The sequence below is a fragment of the Callorhinchus milii genome, unplaced genomic scaffold (assembly GCF_018977255.1).
Source record: "Callorhinchus milii isolate IMCB2004 unplaced genomic scaffold, IMCB_Cmil_1.0 Scaffold4, whole genome shotgun sequence".
Classification (NCBI taxonomy): domain Eukaryota; kingdom Metazoa; phylum Chordata; class Chondrichthyes; order Chimaeriformes; family Callorhinchidae; genus Callorhinchus; species Callorhinchus milii.
The window spans coordinates 77,789,826-77,809,565 of NW_024704745.1; the positions used below are offsets into that span (position 1 = coordinate 77,789,826).

The 19,740-nt window shown below is 43.9% G+C and overlaps 1 protein-coding gene across 3 annotated transcripts in view; it reads left to right on the forward strand.

Annotated features, from left to right (window-relative positions):
• The window catches only part of LOC103177225 (gamma-aminobutyric acid type A receptor subunit gamma3), a 189,809-nt gene that overhangs the window by 102,172 nt on the left and 67,897 nt on the right, over positions 1 to 19,740 (forward strand). For all 3 annotated transcript variants that reach the window (XM_042334260.1, XM_042334258.1, XM_042334259.1), the window contains exon 6: positions 9,165 to 9,302. In XM_042334260.1, the coding sequence (XP_042190194.1) occupies positions 9,165 to 9,302 (138 nt within the window). The remainder of the gene's footprint in view (positions 1 to 9,164; positions 9,303 to 19,740) is intronic.

Sequence of the window (19,740 nt, forward strand, 5' to 3'; positions counted from 1 at the left end):
TTGAGGGATTCCTTAATAAAGTGGTGACTCTATCTGGTCAGTAGGTACGAGTCACATTGACTCAAGATAACTCTGCACCGAAATAAAAGGGAGTTCCTATAACTGGGAATAACTTGTTAGTTTGCTTTAGTTTATGAAATCATTCTGATAGAGCTGACTATGGAGCTAAAATGCTGCACTGATGCCGAGTGAAATGGGTTGGGTTTCGTCCCCCTTGGTTCCTGCTGACTCTGCAAATCAATGGCCCAGGGATCAGCTTAGTTCAATGGATAGCACTCTTGCCTCTGGGTCAGAAGGTTGTGTGGTGAGCTCCGTGTCGATGCACCCTACGTGTAGGAGACACGACCTAAATTAGCATTCGGTCTCCTCTTTAGACAAGACAAAAACATAAGCGCTTCGAACATCTACAACTCAACAGTCAATTAAAGACACCTCATAGTTACAGCAGTATTTGGAGCCTTAGTCCATCAACAGGAGCACTCAGTGAAAAAGTGGAAAATGTCCAGAAGCCTCTGGAATTCCAGATCACGTAGACTCAGTCATCTTTTCCCTCCCCAGCCCTCAGCTCCCATCCCAAGCTTGAGTTCCCTCCAGTGCTTCATGACTTCCTCCAGACATTAAAGGTGATAAATTGCGGAGTCCTCTAGCATATTAGTTTGTGCGCTCGCCTCGTAAGCTAGAGGAACCAGGTTCGATTCCCGGGCGAGCCAAAACCTTAAGTAAGTTTCCTTACGCCACACACCTCTGTTTACCCAATTGTTAGTCGATTAGTGGATCACTTTTCGGGGGTAATAATCCCTTCAAAAAATAATAATAATTTGGTCACTCAATCCACAACATTTGTAGAACACTGCTGTTCGTAATTGGCTGCCACATTTCACCTACAAAATATATAGTTAATTCACTTTACAGTATATTCTGTTAAGGGCTTTGAGACGTCTCGACGACATGATACAGCGCTTTATCAAATGCAAGGATTAATATTATTATAAATGTTGGTTGTATTGTATTCCCAGGATCCTTCCAGAATACCCAATTTACACTCCTCCCATCACAGCATTAAGCTGTTTTTTTGAATGAGTCCAATGTGCTGGCCTCTACCACTATTCCTGGAAACAAACTATTCCAGTAGTTTATTACCCTCTGGATAAAGAAATACTTCCTGGTGTCTGTCCTGAAATTGCTCTTTAGATCTCGTTTACAATTTTAAACAGCTCTATAAGGTACCTCCTGAGGTGTCATCTCTCAAGACTGAAGACCTCTCACTTGTCTAATCATTGCAAACAACTCATTCCTCTAACACTGTGGAGTCATACTTACTGCTCTTCCCTGTAACTGTCTTCTGTGCAGCCTCTTATGCCTATGTGAAGCTGTGTCCAAAACTAATATAATAATAATAATCCTTGCATTTGATATAAAGCCTTATCACGTCTTCGAGGTGTTTCAAAATGCTTAACAGATTATACTATAAAATGAATTGACTGTACTTTGTGGGTGAACTCGGCAGCCAATTGCACACAGCAGTGTCCCACAAATAGTCGTGGATTGAGTGACCACATTTTTTGAGAAAAGTATTATTACCCTCAGAAAAGCGATCCACGAATTGACTAACAACCGGGTTCCTACTTACTGCTAAGTAAACAGAGGCGTGTGTGTGGAGTAAGGAAACTTGCCAAATGTTTCGCCCTCCCTGGGAATCAAACCTGGGGTCCTCTCGCTTATGAGGTGAGTGCGTTAACCTCTACATTGCAGTAGCAGACCTGTGGTTGTGATCTCCAGACACTGAATGGCAAGTTGTCTGGCAATTGTCCGGTAGTTTTTCACCAGCTGTGCAGAATGGCCTTTGAGGCTATTTGTGCTTTGGCCTCTCGCTTCATCTGTTTTAACCAGGTTCGTGTGAAACAAAGGTAAAAGGCAGGAGGGTTTCACTGCTGGATTCCCACAAGCCATGGCCAAAACTGGAACCTTCTGGGCAAGTAGCCAAACCAGCATATTGAAGGATCAGTTCATTTCTGTGCACAATGTTAGAGTTTACATGTAAAGGAAACTTCTACCCCCACTGTCCAGTGAATCGCACTCCAGGACCAATGTGACACGTTAATAACTTGGAATCCTGTAATGTATTGATTATAGAATCACCTCGCAAGCGGGTTCGATTCCTAGGTAGTTTCTTTTCCTTCGGCCAGTTTCCTTAATCCACTCTCCTCTCTTTAACTAGCAGTAAGTCAGAGCCTGGTTGTCAGTTATTTGGTGGATCGCTTTCCGGGGGTAATAATCCCTTAAAAAAAATAATAATAATTTGGTCAGTCAATCTACGACTGTTTGTGGGACATTGCTGTGTGCAATTGGCTCCTGCATTTCGTCCACAAAATATACAATTAATTCTCTTAACAGTATATTCTGTGAAGCGCTTTGAGATAACTCCTCAACGAGATGCTAAGGCGCTAGATAAAATGCAACATTTCTGCCTTCACCCTGTGGAACTCCAGCCCCGAATCCCTTCGCCTCGCCCCCTCCCTCGCCTGCTTCAAGGCCCATCTCAAGACCTTCCTCTTTGACTGTGCCTTCAGCCACACTCCCACCCCCTACCTCCAACCCTCTTGATTCCAACCCAGCTCGGGTGCAAATCCTTAACCGTCCAGCACCTTGGAACATCCTTTCAACAAGAACAACTTGGATTTATATAGAGCCCTTCACGCCGGACAGCGTCTCAGAGCGCTTCATAGTAACGGATCCCGCGGCCGAGCCAGGGGGAAGGGGGGAGGAGCCAGGGGTAGGGGGGGAAGGTGACCAAAGGCGCAGTCGAAAAGAAAGGTCTTCAGCAGAGACCTGAAAATAGGAAGAGAGGGGGTGAGACGAAGGGAGTGAGGACGGGAATTCCAGAGCTTCGGGGCATAGTGGCTGAAGGCACGGCCGCCGAGGGTGGAGCGGAGGACTCGGGGGACGAGGAGGAGGCCAGACCCGGAGGAACGAAGGCAACGGGTACTGTTTTGAGGAGAGAGGAGGTCAGAGAGGTCGGGGGTGCAGAGGAGTGCAGGGACTTGAATACGAGGGTGAGGATCTTGAAGTCGATCCTCTCTGGGATAGGCAGCGAGTGCAGTCTGGCCAGGACTGGGGGGATCGGGGAGCGGAGTTTGGTGCGGGTGAGAATGCGGGCGGCAGAGTTTTGAATGATTTGGATTTTATGGATGGTAGTAGATGGGAGACCGGCGAGGAGGGCGTTAGAGTAGTCCAGCCGAGAGGTGACAAAGGCATGGACCAGGGTTTCAGCGGCTTTTGGGGAGAGGTATTGGTGGAGACGAGCGATGAATCGGAGGTGGAAGAAAGCAGTGCTGGTGAGGGACCGGATGTGGGGGAGGAAGGATAATTGGGGGTCGAACCTGACGCCTAGGTTGCGTACGGGTTCGGAGAGTTTTAGGAGGAGGTCGGGTAGTTGGAGGAGGTGAGAGCCGTGAGATTTTAGACGTTGATGAGGGCCAAAGAGTATATCTTCCGTCTTGTCAACATTCAGCTGAAGGAAATTTGCGCTCATCCAGCTCCGGAGATCTGACAGGCAGCTGACAGAACATCAGGGGACTGGGGGTCGCAAAGAGAGGTGGAAAAATAGAGTTGGGTGTCATCCGCATACATGTGGAAGTGTACCCCATGTTTGCGGATGACATCCCCAAGAGGGAGCATGTAGATCAGAAAGAGGAGGGGGCCAAGAATGGATCCTTGGTGAACCCCGCAGGTAACCGGGTGAGAGCGGGAGGAGAAGCCGTTTGTGCAGATGTACTGCTGGCGGTTTGTGAGGTAGGACTCGAACCGGGCGAGTGCGGTCCCACTGAGGTGGATGACGGAGGAAAGGCGGTGGAGGAGGATGGCGTGATCGACTGTGTCGAACGCGGCAGAGAGGTCCAGGAGGACAAGGAGGCAGAGGGAGCCCTGGTCACAGATAGAGAGGATGTCGTTTGTAACTTTCACAAGCGCAGTCTCTGTACTGTGGGCGGAAACCGGACTGGAGGGGTTCGAAGAGGGAGTGGGAGGAGAGGTGTGTGCGAAGTAGATTGGAACGACGGGTTCTAGAACTTTTGCGAGGAAGAGCAGGTTAGAAATAGAGTGGTAATGGCTGGAGTTTGAGGGATCCAGGGAGGATTTTTTCAGGAGGGGGGTGATGACAGCAGTTCTGAGGGAGGCAGGGACTGAACCGGAGGAGAGGGACTGGTTGGTGATGTCAGCCAATAGTGGGGAGAGGAAGGGGAGCTGGGTGACCAGTAAGTTGGTGGGGAGGGGGTCGAGGCAGCAGGTGGTGGGTTTCATGGGGGTGCTGGTGGGTGAGAGGGAGGAGGGAGAGATGGGAAGGAAGGAATGCAGAATGGGAGTGGTGATAAGAGCAGATGATGAGGAAGGTGAGGGGGACAGAGAGGGCGTGGTGGTGGGTGACAAGGGGCAGGTGGATGAGGCTGCCTGGCGGATGTTAAGTATTTTAGATGAAAGGCGTGAAAGGCGCAATATAAATGTAATTTGTTGTTGTTGTTGTACCTGTACGACAGGGGAACTCTGCTCCAATGAGATTTACATCTCAGTGCAGTTTCAGTGAGTCAATAATATAATTAATGTTTATATTACGCCTTTCACTGTGGCAGGCAGGACATGTCAATAACACTTTATTTGCTTTATTGGCTGGTTGGGCATCTCAGCCAGAAAAGGGGAGATGAAGAGGGTGGGTTGGAGGTGGGGAGAGGGGGAGATGAACGTGTGATCAAAGATGTGTAGCCTTTGAGGCAGGCTTTGGAACTGGGAAGTGGACAAGTCAGAGAGATTCAGGAATGGAGTTCTAATGAGTGGGGGAAGGATGACTCAAAGTCTGCCGGCTGATGGCAGGGCAGATAGGGCAGGCGACATGAAGCAGGCCAGTTTTTCGACGAGCAAAGGGAATGTCGGTAGGGTTCAATTCTATCGTGATGCCTTACTCCCATCAAATACCCCCATGCTTGGTTTATGTGAGGAAGAGTGTGCGTGCTCTCGTGCATCTGTTATGGGCTCCTTGACACTGTAGCATGTTAACTATAGGGGCAGCCGTTCAACAGCTGTATTTCATTCACATTGGGATGCATTGAGACCACACCAGAAGCCTCCCACGTAATGTGAGAGATCCGATCTCTCAGTGCCAGACTCCCGTTATTGGAAAATCAATAGAGCATTAGGGAGTCACCAGAAGTGACTTGGACAGCAATGAATATGTCAACAGAGTGAGACAGAGACAGACTGCAGCTAATAAACTTTATGGAAAGTAGCAGTTTCGTGAACAAACGCTGGTATTTATGGCAGTAAAGCATCAGGACAGATCAGCAATTAACCGTCCATGTTGCACGAAGTCATCTGTTTGGGCTGTCTATTTGGTTCTGTGTTAATATAAAAGATGCAGTCGGTGCACACACTGGCAATGGCCATTTCCTCTCTAATGTGCGCGCAGAGAAGCTGCACCATCCATTCTCATTGAAAGATGAGCTCAACTCAGGTGGCTGAGCATCAATTTAGATTTATGTTGTGGGTGTCAGTCTGGGCTCAGTTGATAACACTCGCCTCAGGGTCTGAAACGTGTGAGCTCTAAGCCTCACCTCAGGACTTCAAGTCACAGTTTAAATTGGTAAATGCGGTATTTTAGATGGGAGTATTGGAGTGTCAGAAGGGATCAAATGGGTTCCAAGTCCCAACTTGTGGCTTTCTGACTATCCAGAAAAATTCTCTTGCAAATTCCATATGTTTCCAGTTAGAGAATGGCCTGGCGAGTCCCCACATAGACACGTCCCAATGGCAGACTAATCTACAATCCATCACCGTTTCGTAGAATGCATTGACAGGTGACATGAAATCCACCGGCAACAATGTAAAGTGTAAGAGGAGATGAGGCAGTCAGGAGAAACAGCAAGAAGACATCCTGCAGATAGAACACTAATGTTTCCATTCCACGCAGCTCTAGCCTGAATAATTTCTATCAATTTGAGTTTCCTCAAGCTAACAGCGCAATATATCTTGCAACGTGGAGTTGTGGACATAAATGAAGAATGAGTCTCCCTGATGGATGAGTTGGTAATACCACAGCCCGGTGTAGACGTTTATCAAGAGCAGACTATGATGAGAGGCTGGGTTGATGGGTTATGTTTTCTACAGCTGAGATGAGGAGGTTGAGCGATGACCTGTTTGAGGTGGTCAAAATAATATTACGCTTAATTCAGTGCCGTTCACGTTTGGAGGATAAATCAAAATACTTCACTGGGCATAATGTGAAGTGTAATGACTTTATTTGGAGCTGATCCCAAACCCCGCTGCTCACATCCTTACCCTCACTAGTAGAGGGTTATGGAGGATGTGTTAGGAATAGTTGGAGACCCATGTAATATATAAACACTGGCAAGGACTAGTTGCGGTGAATGGCCTGATTTGGATATAGCAGTGATGGAAAGAATACAGCGGAGATTTTGGTTGGCAGGTTGTTGCTATCAGGATAGACTGGATAGGTTACAGACTTTCTTGATAGAGAAGAAACATTTAAGAGGAGACCTAATTGCTGTGCGCAATTGGCTGCCGCGTTCGCCCACAAATATACAGTCAGTTCACTTTACAGTGTGTTCTGTGAAGCGCTTTGGGACGTCCTCCCGACGTGAAAAGCGCTATATCAAATGCAAGGATTATTATTATTATTATTATTAATAGACAGTCTACGATTGAAGGGGGGGTCAATTCAGAACAAATCTGTGGAAACACTACTTCATTATTACTTCATTATTCAACACTTATTATTATTATTATTATTATTATTATTCAGTGAGCGAGTAGTAAACTTATGGAACATGCTCCTGAGGGAGACGGTGGAAGCAGAAAATGTTGTTGCTTTCAAGAGCAAATTAGATAGATTTCTGCTATAAAATAATATCTCAGGATACAGTATATAGTTTGGGACATGACATATCAAGCGACTGCCAGGATGGTGGAAGGCGAACTAGATGGACCTTAGTCTTCTATTGCCCAGCAAATTCTTATATTCTTAATAGAGGTGTTCAAAGATATAAAAGGGTTTGATAAGGTTAGCATAAATAGGCTGTTTCCCCTGGTTGGGGAGTCCATAACTTGGAGACACAAGTATAAGATAACGACCAGGGGATGTAAAAGAGAATTTAGGAGGAACTATTTCACGCAGAGGATAATAATAATAATCCTTCCACAAGGTGGTATACAAAATGTAAAGTATAGTGACTGTGTGTTTTGTGGGTGAAATGAGACAGTCAATTAGCACGTAGCAATATCCCACAAACAGCCATGAAGTGTATGACCAATTTTGCGGAATTGTTGATAAGGTTATTGGGAGCAATTTCCTTCTCTATTTAAATAGTGCCATGGTAGCGAGAATGTGGAAATCGCTTGAACTCAAAGTGGTGGTTGAATCAGATAGTATACAATTCACTCATTTACATTTATATAGTGCCTTTCATGTCGATAGGCCATCCCAAGGTAGTGATTGACATACAGATGCATTTAAGAGGAGGCTGTATATACACATGAGAGAGAAGGGAATAATAATAATAATAATTATAATCATCCTTGCACTTGATATGGTGCCTTATCATGTCATTGAGACATCTCAAAGCACTTCACAGAATATATTGGAAAGTGGATTGACTGTATTTTGTGGGTGAAATTGCACACAGTAGTGTCCCACAAACAGTCATGGATTGAGTGACCAAGTTATTTTTTGGAGGGATTATTAACCCCAGAAAACAATCCGCCTATCGACTAACAACTGGGTTCCCATTTACTGCTTGGTAAACAGAGGCGTGCAGAGAAAGAAAACTTGTTTAAGGTTTTGCCCTGCCCAGGAATCAAACCTGGGTCCTCTCGTTTGCGAGGCAAGTGTGCTATAGGACTCCACGCTCAGGGAATAATGGGTATGGGAACCAATAAGCAGTGGGACATTATCTGGTTGGGCCGAATGGCCTGTTTCTTGCTGTACAGTCTATGTAAATCTATGTGAACAAACAGTTAAGAAGTGAATGACCAATTTAATCTGTGGGCTTGTTAGCCAGGACACTGGGAGAAACTCGCTTCCCTTTTTGAATAACGCCCTGGGATCTTTAACATTATTCTCAGCCTCCCAAACTGTGGTTAAAGCAAAAGTATCAATATAATTTCGATCTATACCTGAGGGTATAGATGCTATCATGATATACTGGATAGGTTACGAGGTTGATAAGAGCAATGTGGAGCTTTAACGCTTACACAGACAAGTTGGGCCAAATGGCTTGTTTCTGTTCTGTAACTGTCCGTGTAATTCCATGTAGTCAGATGGGTTAGGATTTTATGAACTACTGTATTATAGCAGTGCTCCACTGCATATGTATGCAGTTGTCTAACGCCCTTCTGATAACTATTATGTTTTCTGCTTAAACCATTGTTTTTTTCAGTGCTCCCATAGCTGCCCTGTGTGAAGAGCGCTTTATCAATGCAAATTGTTGTTATTTTTGGTAGGGCTTTCCATGTGCAATTAAACCTCAGTGCAAAACAATATTCTCCGAACCCTCCTCGATACGTTTCTTTTTTAAATATTCCTTGCATTTGATATGGGATCTTTTCACTTAGCAAGATGTCTCAAAGCTTTTCTCAGGATTCACCGCAGAGTGTAGTGACTGTGCACCCTGCAGGCAAGTGTGGCAGCTAGTTCCACAAATAGCCATTAAGCGGATGCCCAATTTTATCTGGGTGACTGTTGGCCAGGATTGTTTTGAATGATCTTAAATTGAGGTCCTTTTTCATGGTTTCATAGAATCATAGACTCTTACAGCACAGAAGGAGGCCATTCGGCACATCATGCCTGTGCGGCTCTTTGAAAGAGTTATCTGACTAGTCCCACTCCCCCGATCTTACCCCATAGCCTTGCAATGTTTTCCTTTTCAAGTACCTATCCAATTCCCTTTTGAAAGTTGCTATCGAATCTGCTTCCACCATCCTTTCAGGCAGTGCTTTCCAGATCATAACAATTCTCTGGGTAAAAAAAAAAGTGATTTGATAAGAAAGAAAATCAGGGACACTTGTTTGTGATTTGCCTTTTCAAAAAAATGTAAATTTTACAAGTTATCTCTGGATAGCCGTGCATTGGGCGTTAATATTGCGCTTGCTTGTGTTTGCAGACGGATATCCCAAGGAAGAAATGATTTACAGATGGAGGAAGAATTCAGTGGAAGCGTCTGATCAGAAATCTTGGCGTCTCTATCAATTTGACTTCCTGGGCTTAAGAAACACAACAGAAATCGTGGAATCAACCGCAGGTATTGAAATAGCGTGTCTGTTGGTTTTTGAACTTGTTGACTGTCTCCGGGTTGCAGAGCGATTGAAGTCCGTTTACCTGCGATGAAATGTGTGTTCGATAAGTATTATTTAAGTATTATTATTTAAGAGTGCTTCAAATCAACGTGGGTCAGCCGAGATAGAGTTGGAAGGAAAATGCTTAAACAAATTTACAATTTGTCGATCATGAATCCCATTTGCTGGAATGTACTAGAGTGCTAATCTCAGCGCCAACTTCTGTGACGATGGCATTGCAATGGACATCTTACAAATCCCTTGGTCTATCTGAAAGTATTGTTCTTTATTCTGTTTACCATCTTATACACCTCTTTGAGACATTGATTTTAAAGGCTGAAGAGCCATATCTTGTCAAGTTGTTTCTCAGAATTTATTCCTCTTACACCAGGCCCGAGCCATGGATTTTGATTATAAAATGAAATTATCAGGGCTACAGTCGGTATGATTCTTATAATAAGAATCCTTGCATTTGATACAGCGCTTTATCAAGTTGTTGATAATAATAAAATAATACAGGTTGATATATCTCAAAGAGCTTCACAGGATATACTGTAAAGTGCAGTGACTGTATATTTTGTGGGCAGAATGTGGCAGTCAATTGTGCACAGCAATGTCCCATGAACAGCCGTGAAATGAGTGACCAATTTTATTTGGAAGATTGTTGGCCAGGACACCAGGAGAAACTCTTTTCGAATAGTGTCGTGGGATCTTTAACATCCACCTGAACAGGTAGATGGGACCTTGGTTTAACGTCTCACACGAAGGACGGATTTTTGCCACTGACCTAAAGATATAACCACGAAAATAAGTACTAAAACAACATAATAATAATAGTAATCCTTGCATTTGATATAGCGCTTTTCACGTCTTCTAGACGTCTCAAAGAGCTTCACAGAATATTTTGTAAAGTGAATTGACTGTATATTCGTGGGCGAAACATGGCAGCCAATAACGTCCCACAAAAAGTCATGGATTGAGTGACCAGTGTTTTTGGAGGGTTTATTACTCACAGACAGCAATTCGCCAATTGGTTAAGAACTGGGTTCCTACTTACTGCTAGGTAAACAGAGTTGTGTGGAACAAGGAAACTTGCCTAAGGTTTCGCTCCACCCAGAAATCGAACCTGTGTCCTCTCACTTGCGAGGCGAGCATGCCAACCGCTCTGCTACAGTCAGTGCTTCAGAGCAGGATTGTGTTTTGTTAAGCTCACACTCGCCATGGCAAAATGCAACAAAAATTAACACCAGCATCAACTACTAATAAACACTACTAAAGCAAAACCTTGGGCAAGTTTCCTTACTCTACGCGCCTGATAATAATCCCTCAAGAAAACAAATAATAAATTGGTCACTTCAATCCACGACTGTTTGTGGGAAACTGCTGTGCGCAATTAGCTGCCGTATTCCGCCCACAGAATATATAGTCAATTCACTGTACAGTATATTCTGTAAAGCTCTTTGAGAAGTTGAGAAGACTTGAAAAGCACAATATCAAATGCAAGGATTATTTTTTATTATTTATAAGCCCATTTGACTATCATATCTGTGCAATAACTGACTTCTTCTAAGTATTTGTTCTTAATCACACTCCCCATCTCTCTCTCTCTCTTCCCCCCACCGCCCCATATCCATTTACAATAACTTGGATTTACAATTATCTTAAATCTGTGTGCTCTGGTTACCGACCCACCCGCCAGAGGAAACAGTCACTTCTCCTTATGTACTCTATTAAAAACCCTGACATTTATGCCATCAATCAAGAAATATTGAATCAAGTAAAACACACTGTTGGTTGAACGTGTATTTGACTTGACTGTGGTGCGAATGTTCGATGGGCCACCTTGCTTTAGAATTCAGATCATTCCATCTTTCCTTAATGTCTATGTTACTTTCTTTCCTTGAAGGATCATTAATGGCTTTTTGACTTATCCCCAAATCAAATGGTGCCAGATCTTTTGCAGGAGAGCACGAGGTGAACTCATTCCAGTGATTGGCATCTACAGACTCCAGCAGCAGCTTATAGATTATCCAGAGAAGTTGGTTCTCCCCATTTCTGTACTGATATTCCTGGCATCATCATAACCATTAGCATTTCTTCTCAAAGCCTAACTATGCGATAAAGCACTATATTTCCCATAAAATACACAGATAGGGTGAAAAAGGAGAAATTATTTCCACTGGCGGGTGGGTCGGTAACCCGAGGACACTGATTTAAAATAGTTATTAAAAGAAACAGAGGTGAGGTGAGGAGAAATGTTTTCACACAGCGAGTTGTTCGGAGCTGGAAAGCATTGCCTGAGAGGGTGGTGGAAGCAGATTCGGTAACAGATTTTAAGAGAGAAGTAGATAATTATTTGGGGAGGACAAGTTTGCAGGGCTATGGGGAGAGAGCGGGGGAATGGGATTGATTTGGATAGCTCTTTTCAAAGAGCCAACACAGACACGATGGGCTGAATGGCCTCCTTCTGTTCTGTATAAATCTATGATTCTATGATAACTTACATTTATATAGCCTCCTGGAAATTTAACCAATGCTTTCCAGCAACTCAGTGGCACAGTAATTGTCCAGTATGATACTGATCCATGCAAAGCAGAGGCCTATGTAAACCAGAGGCTTGAAGTTACTCACAATATAATAGTAACAAGCATTGTATTGTTGTAGTGCCTTTCATGTCAGGAAGACCCATCAACGTGATTCATAAGATATATTGTAAAGTGTGGTTAGTGACTGTGTATTTTGTGGGTGAATGTACACGCAGCAATGTCCCACAAACAGCCATGAAGTGAATAATCAAATTTGTCTGGGACATTGTTGGCCAGGAAATGAGGAGAAACTCCCTTCTCTTTTTGAATAGTGCCATGGGATCTTGAATATCCTCCTTAACAGGCAGAGGGGAGATGAGGAGAATTTTTTTTACACATCTAATGCAAGATAAGGTGTTATATCAAATGCAAGATACTGTAAAGTGAATTGACTGTAGATTTTGTGGGCGAAACGCGGCAGCCAATTGCGCACAGCAATGTCACACAAACAGTCGTGGATTGAAGTGACCAATTTATCATTATTGTTTTTTTTGGAAGGGATTATTACCCACAGAAAAGCGAACTGCCAATCGACTAACAACTGGGTTCCTACTTACAGCTAGGTAAACAGAAGCGTGTGGAGTAAGGAAACTTGCCTAACGTTTCGCCCTGCCAAGAAATCAAGCCCAGGTCCTCTCGCTTGCGAGGCGAGCGCTCTAGCCAATACGCTACAGGACTCTACATTCACTTTTAATGAGGATAGCACTAATGGATGTTTGGAGCCTGATGCAGGAGAGAATACAAGCTACGGAGATTTGGATGATTTGGGGCTTTGCAGAGGGCAGGTGAATTAGTGAAAAGAAATTGACAAACTTGCAGCCAGCTTCCAGCTGTTATCATACTGATTGATCTACAGACAGGTTGCTCAAGTCTAATCAGCACTCGGCAGTTTTGGGCTCACTCTCCACAATCACTTTTCATGGGATACACGGACTCAAGGCAGACAAGCGTTGATTAGAATCAAGCCTCCCACCCTCAGTCTAATAAAATAGCGTATTTATGGAAGCAAGCGTGTTGGAAGGCATTAATGTTCAGTGGTGCAGGGGCACCTAATTTGCAGATAAGTAGTGAACTGCGTTTTGATGGAGCACGGACATGTCAATTTGCAACCTGCCTCCTGCAATAATAGACAATTTGGGCACAAATGACTTATTTTTCATTGCCTGGAAAATGAGTGTCTCTCGAAAAACTTTGAAAGTGCTGAACATGTTGCCACTTATCGAATAGCAGAATGTTTAAGTAATTAACATCTTCCGCAGAGAATTGTTGTGAAAGAGCATCCTACCTATTGTAAAACATAGAATTAATCCTCTATGGCACATCAGTTTAAACCAAAGTGTTTCCATTGAATTCTACTATTTTTGCTATGCTACGTTAATCAGAATACCATAAATTCACTTAGTAAGCACTCTTGAGATGTTGCCCTCCTTGAAGGGTGATATATAACGTTATCATTTGATGTTATTGTTAATAAGTAATATTAATAATTATCCTTCTCTGAACGGCAGCTAATTGCGCACAGCAGTGTCCCACAAACAGTCATGGATTGAGTAACCATGTGTTTTTTTGGAGGGATTATTACGAATCAACTAATAACCCTATTTTCTACTAAGTAAACAGAGGTGTGCGGTGTAACGAAACTTGCCTATGGTTTCTTCAGAGGATTTACTGTAATAAAAATGAGGCAATCAATTTTCACACAGCAGTGTTCCACACACAGCCATGAAGTGAATGATCTATGTAGGGCCCGAACATCGGGAGAAACTCCTTTCACTTTTCCGAATAGGAGGTTCTTTTCCATTTTGGGGGCATGTTTTGATCAGGAAGGAACAGCCTGACTTCCATTCCAACGAGGAATGTGTGAGGCAGGTTGTGGCTTTGTATGAGATCGCTGAACATCGCAAGGCTAAGGGAAAATCCTCCTACATCGCATCCATCTATTTCCACAAGGCTTTCCACATAGTGCCTCATGAAGCCCTCATGACGAAACTGGAAGCCATGAGAAAACATAGCCAAATCTTGGATTTTATCTGAATAGGGGCCATGGGATCTTTAATATCCATCTGGACAGACAGGCAGGACCTCAGTTTAATATAATTCATCGAAAAGTTGGCAGCTCTGATAATTCATCCAAAGGATGGTACCTGTGCAATCCTAATACTGTTTTGAAGTGTCAGCCTGGACTGAGTTCAAAGTCCTGATGTAAGGCTTGCACCTACCTTCTGACTCAGAGGCAAGGGATATACGAACCGAGCCAGTGTCTCAATTTATGCACAAAAATACATAATATATGGTGATTAATAGCAACAAAGTGCTAACGGTGTGACTCGGGGAATCCTGCCGTGCATGGATTCTTCCGGATCCTACTTTGTGACATAGCACAGTAGCTCTGTGTACCTGAGTGATCTGTATAAACATCACTGTAACCTCAAGTACCCGTTGACAATAATAATAAATACTTACCTTTATCACTCACAGCAGGTGAGTGTCTTGAAGCGCTTCACACAATTTTACCATAAATTGGAGTACTGGAATTTGGGGGCAATTATGGCAGTCAGTTTTTATACATCAGTGCCTCACAAACAACCACAAAGTGAATGACTATTTTTTTATTTTGGGGGACTGATGCATTTTTTTTGGGGGGTGTCCTCCCGACATGAAAGGCGTTTATATTGCACCTCCTTACCGCTCTGCACCAAATTCTCACTCTCACTAAACTCCTGTTGCAGAGGCCTCACTCTGTTCCCACTTCACTCCTTTCACAGCTCCCTCCATTGGGTTATCTGCTCGAGTCTGCTGTTGGTCAGAACACCACAAGAAATAACACATTTCTCTTTACAACCTAATAGTTTGCGCCCTTCTTTATAATCTTTACTCCTAGACTGTTTGTATTGTTGTAATTTCACTAAGTCTTAAAAATGTTTTATGCCTAAAGTGTGCATCACTTCACATAGAGCAAAACATATATTGTGACTGCGCTTTTGGCTACCTTTGCCCACCTAACAACAACAAATTGTATTTATAAAGCACCCAGCACGCAGGTAGCATCTCAGAGTGCTTAACAGCTTAATGAGGTTTGAAGTAGAGCTTGAAAAGAAGGGAGGTTATCGAAGGCACAGACAAAGAGGAAAGTCTTCAGGTGGAATTTGTTGAAGACGAGCAAAGAGAGGGCAAGATGGAGGGATTACAACAACAACAAAATTACATATATAGAGCGCCTTTCTCATCGGGAGGACGTCCCAAATCGCTGAACAGTCAGGTGTCGGGGCCCGAGCGCCGGGGTTGGGATCAGCAGAGGTGGAGGGCGGGGAGGGTAGAGATAGGAGGGTGGCCGAAGGCATGGTCGAAGAGGAGGGTCTTGAGCCAGGCCTTGAAGGAGGCAAGGGAGGGGGTGAGGCGAGGCGAAGGGATTGTAGGATACAGTTCCAAAGGGTAGAGATGAGGACATACAGAACAACAACAACAACAACAAGATTCCATTTATAGAGCGCCTTTCATGTCGGGAGGACGTCCCAAGGCGCTGTACAGTTGGGTCAGGACCCGAGGAGGGGGGAAATGCTCAGGGTGAGGGGAGGGAAGGGAGGGAGCGAGGAGGGGGTAGAGAGTTGAGAGGGGAGCTGAAGGCACGGTCAAAGAGAAAGGTCTTGAGACCGGCCTTGAAGGAGGAAAGGGAGGAGGTGGCGAAGGCACTGGAGTTCCAGAGCCTCGGGGCTGAGAGGCTGAAAGCCCGACCACCGATGGTAGGGCGGTTGGGGCGGGGGATGTGGAGCAGACCGGAGCCAGAGGAACGGAGGGTACGGGCAGGTAGGTAGGGGGATAGTAGGTCAGAGAGGTAGGAGGGAGCGAGGCCGTGAATGGCCTTGTAGGTGAGGATGAGGATCTTGAATTCGAAGACCCAATAACTTAGCATAGGCGGTGGATAGTGGAGTGAGGTGTGAGCAGACCAGAGAAGCAGGGAGGTGCCAGGGTCATGAATTGATTTGAAAGTGAAGGGCATTTCTCCTACGTGAAGGGCCTACATTTAATATAAATGCAAGTTATTGTTGTGCATTAACGCAGACGTTTCATTCAATAGCTAAACGTGCATCACAAAGTCTATCTTGTGTTTGAAACCATGACTCGTGAATCACTAACGCTTTCCCACCTTAGTCAATAGACCACCCCCAGTGTCAAGTGATGGTTTAATAACAAGCCAAGACCCCCCTCCTTGAACTGTAATACAAGTATGGCAGCAAAGAGGTTCAAACCACTGGAGCAGAAGAGAGGTTTGTAAAATAAGTGGAGGAATAGATGAGAAGGAAAGCGCCTAAATTCATAGCTCCTCTGAGCACTTGAGGCTTTCTGATATTGATCCGGTATTGAATATACCAGCGAAAGTGACAGATTAGCATTTGGCTGGTGTAAATACTTTGACCTAAATGCTGTATCAAACTCGTGGTGAGGGCTTAACCCCCGGTGGTCAATAAGATTACTGATGTAAGCATTTACACTGAGGGGCAACAAACACTCTTTAAATATTTAAAGGTTTCAGCGGTGGCACTCTGCCATTTTAACACCGCAAATGATTTATTAAAGCCAGAAGCAATGTGAGGAAAGCACTGTCATCTCGCAGTACTCACCGGGGAAGTAGCGAGCAGAACAAACATTACTTTTAAAAATGGTTTCTTTTCCTATCCCCCACCCATAACACATGTGTGCACCGTTGTCGAGTCCTGTAGCTTAACAACAACAGATTGTACTTTTATAGTGCCCCCCCCCCCCCCCCCCCATGCAGAGTAGCGTCTCAGAGTGCTTAATAGTGGCGGAGCCTGATTCCGAACTGGGGAGGTGGGGGTAGGTGACCGTGAGCACAGTTAAAGAGAAAGGGACTTCAAAAGGGGGAGAGGGGGGGCAAGGCAGAGGGGTTGGGTGAGAGTGTTCCAGAGTTTAAGTTTTTAGGTTAGTGGTTGGAGCACTCGCCTCGCAAGCGAGAGAACCTGGGTTTGGTTCCAGACAGGAACTTTAGGCAATGGTGAGAATGGTGGTGAAAGTAATCTTGTTCTCGGTCATTCCCAGGAGTTCCGAAATATTGTAGTGTAGAGGGCGTTCCAGCTACAATCTACAGGCTATTAAAACTACCCTTGGTCTTACATAGACACTTTTTTCTTTGCTCTTACTTTTTACATTCTGCGCTATTAGTTCTCAGTCTTTTTCCTTCAATTGAGACAAGAAAATGAGCAACACTGTTCATAATAATAATAATAATAGCCCACGCATCTGATATAGCGCCTCGTTACATTACAAAAGTGACTGTAAAGTGACTGCGACTGTGTATTTCGGGACGAAACGCAGCAGCCAATTGCGCACCGCAGTGTCCCACAAACAGTTGTGGATTGAGTGACCAATTTTGTTTTCATTTAGAATTCTGTTCGCAACGCAGAGAAATCCCGATTAACTGATGCGGGAAAACAATCATGTAAGGCCTGCCATGTGATACCATCTTGTGTTATTTGCTTTCTACATATTGTTTGCTTTGTATCTTTCATCATTGGTAAGTCAAGCAAGAAAGCCCCTGTGTATTTCTGCTGCACTATATCTATGTAGTAACTGATTGAAATCTGCCTCAGAGAATTGGTGTGTGAAATGTATCTCAAGCTGCAGCAAAGTTTGTGCCAATAACACGAGGGCTGAACGCAAAAGGTTATCAAGGCTCGATTTACTCATTTCTTCAGCTCAGTTATCTAACAGCAATAAACCTCACTCAGCCAAGCTGCCCAGCCAGTGTCACCAGCAAATTATAACAATAATAAAACCAATAATAATCCTTGCATTATATTCTGTAAAGTGTTTTGAGACGTCCCAAAGGGGTGATAAGGTGCTATATCAACTGCAAGGACTATTATAACAAACTTAACTATAGAAATTAAGGAAGCCATTACGGTATTATCATCTCCCTCTTTCTCCCTCCTTTCCCATTCCCAACCCACCACTGTTTGCGGGACGCTGCTGTGCGCAATCAGCTGCCGGGTTTTGCCCACAAAATATAGTCAATTCACTTCACAGTATATTCTGTGAAGCGCTTTGAGACGTCTAGAAGACGTGATAAGGCGCTGTTCAAATGCAAGGGTTATTATTATCTCCCCCCCACCCCCACATACAGTCTAGGTTTCCAGCCAACTGTGTAAAGCACTTTGAGACATTCTCCCGACATGAAGGGCACTTTATAGACATAAATTATTGTAAATGACTTGAAGCTGTTGACAACAGCCATTGCACTTTCAGCGTGATGCCAACATTACTCTGATTTACTTGCGATTGTTGAGTTACTGAAGTATTCTGATAATTGTCACTCAAATGATCTCTCCATGAGATAACTGTGCAATCACCAGAGGGTGCCTTCCAACCCAACCACTGTTGCAGAGTGTGGGGAGGGAGTACGTCCACAGAGCTGTCTTTGATTTATTAATCGTATTCCTCAACGATTTCTTCCTACCGGGAATGATTAGCACATCACATGTGACAACTTTGACTCCTTTATTCCTAAAGCAATTGCGGAATCCTAAACAACATGTTTAAATCACTCAAACCTTACTCTCCGACACTCTGGAGCTGTCTGAACCTTGGTCCCATGGATATTCTAAGCTTTTAATTGCAACATACTGCCAGGCATCTGCCATTCCTTATGCTTTGAAAGGCTTGCACTTCTCAATGGCAGTTTCAGTTCGTTCTGCTGGGATGAAGGACTCCAGCTGATGAATATTAAATGGTTGCTTTCTACTGCAGTGAAGGCAAGAAGAGAATCTCACAGGAGTATAAGATGTCTTTACTGCAGGAATCTTGTAGGTGTCTAACGCGTTGGCTTAAAACATATTGGGGTAAAATTCTTGATGTTTCATGATCTGTGCCGTAGAAAATAAAACCTGTGAGACAGCAGGAGGCCATTTGATCTATTGTATTAGTATCAAGGTTTGCTCCTGCAATGAAGGCATCTATCCCAATCCAATCACCTGCTCTTTCCCTGGAAACTCTTATCATCCTTCCTCTGCATGTGCTTATATCATTCCCTTTTAAGTGCCTCCAGTCAATTCTGCTCCAACCCTGTTCCATCTTCCAACAACCCCACTGAGAGAAAAAAAATTCCTTCCAACTTCCCCTTTCATGCTCCTAGTTATCATCTTAAATCCATGCCCTCAGAACACCCTTCAGTGAAATGTTTCCTCACCTGTGCTTCATGTGTGATAATTATCACATGAAACAGAGTTATGAAATGAAGCTAATTTTACCCCATAGGATCAATTAAGTTTAAAAACAAATGCAAATTTCTCCAGCTTGCCATTCTAATAATAATAATAATAATTCTGGCATTTGATATAGCGGCTTATCAAAACCTCTCAAAGCACTTCACAAGATCTACTGTCAAGTGTAGTGACTGTGTATTTTGTAGACCAACATGGCAGCTAACTTGCAAACAACAATGTCCCACAAACAGCCATGCAGTAAATAATCAATTCTATTTCGAGGATTGTTGCCCAGAACACCAGGAGAAACTACCTCCTACTTCCAAATAGTGTCATGACATCTTTAACACCTATCTGAACAGGTAGACCTCACTGTTACGTCTTATCTGAAGGATGGCACCTCCGACAATGCAATACAACCCCAGCCTTGAATTGGAGCGTCAACCTGGACTGCGATCTCAAAGTCTTATCTCACAATCTTCTGTTGATGCTTAAAGTGTAATAATAATAACAATAATCGTTGCATTTGATATAGCACCTAATCACATCTTCGAGACGTCTCAAAGGGCTTCACAGAATATACTGTAAAGTGAATTGACTGT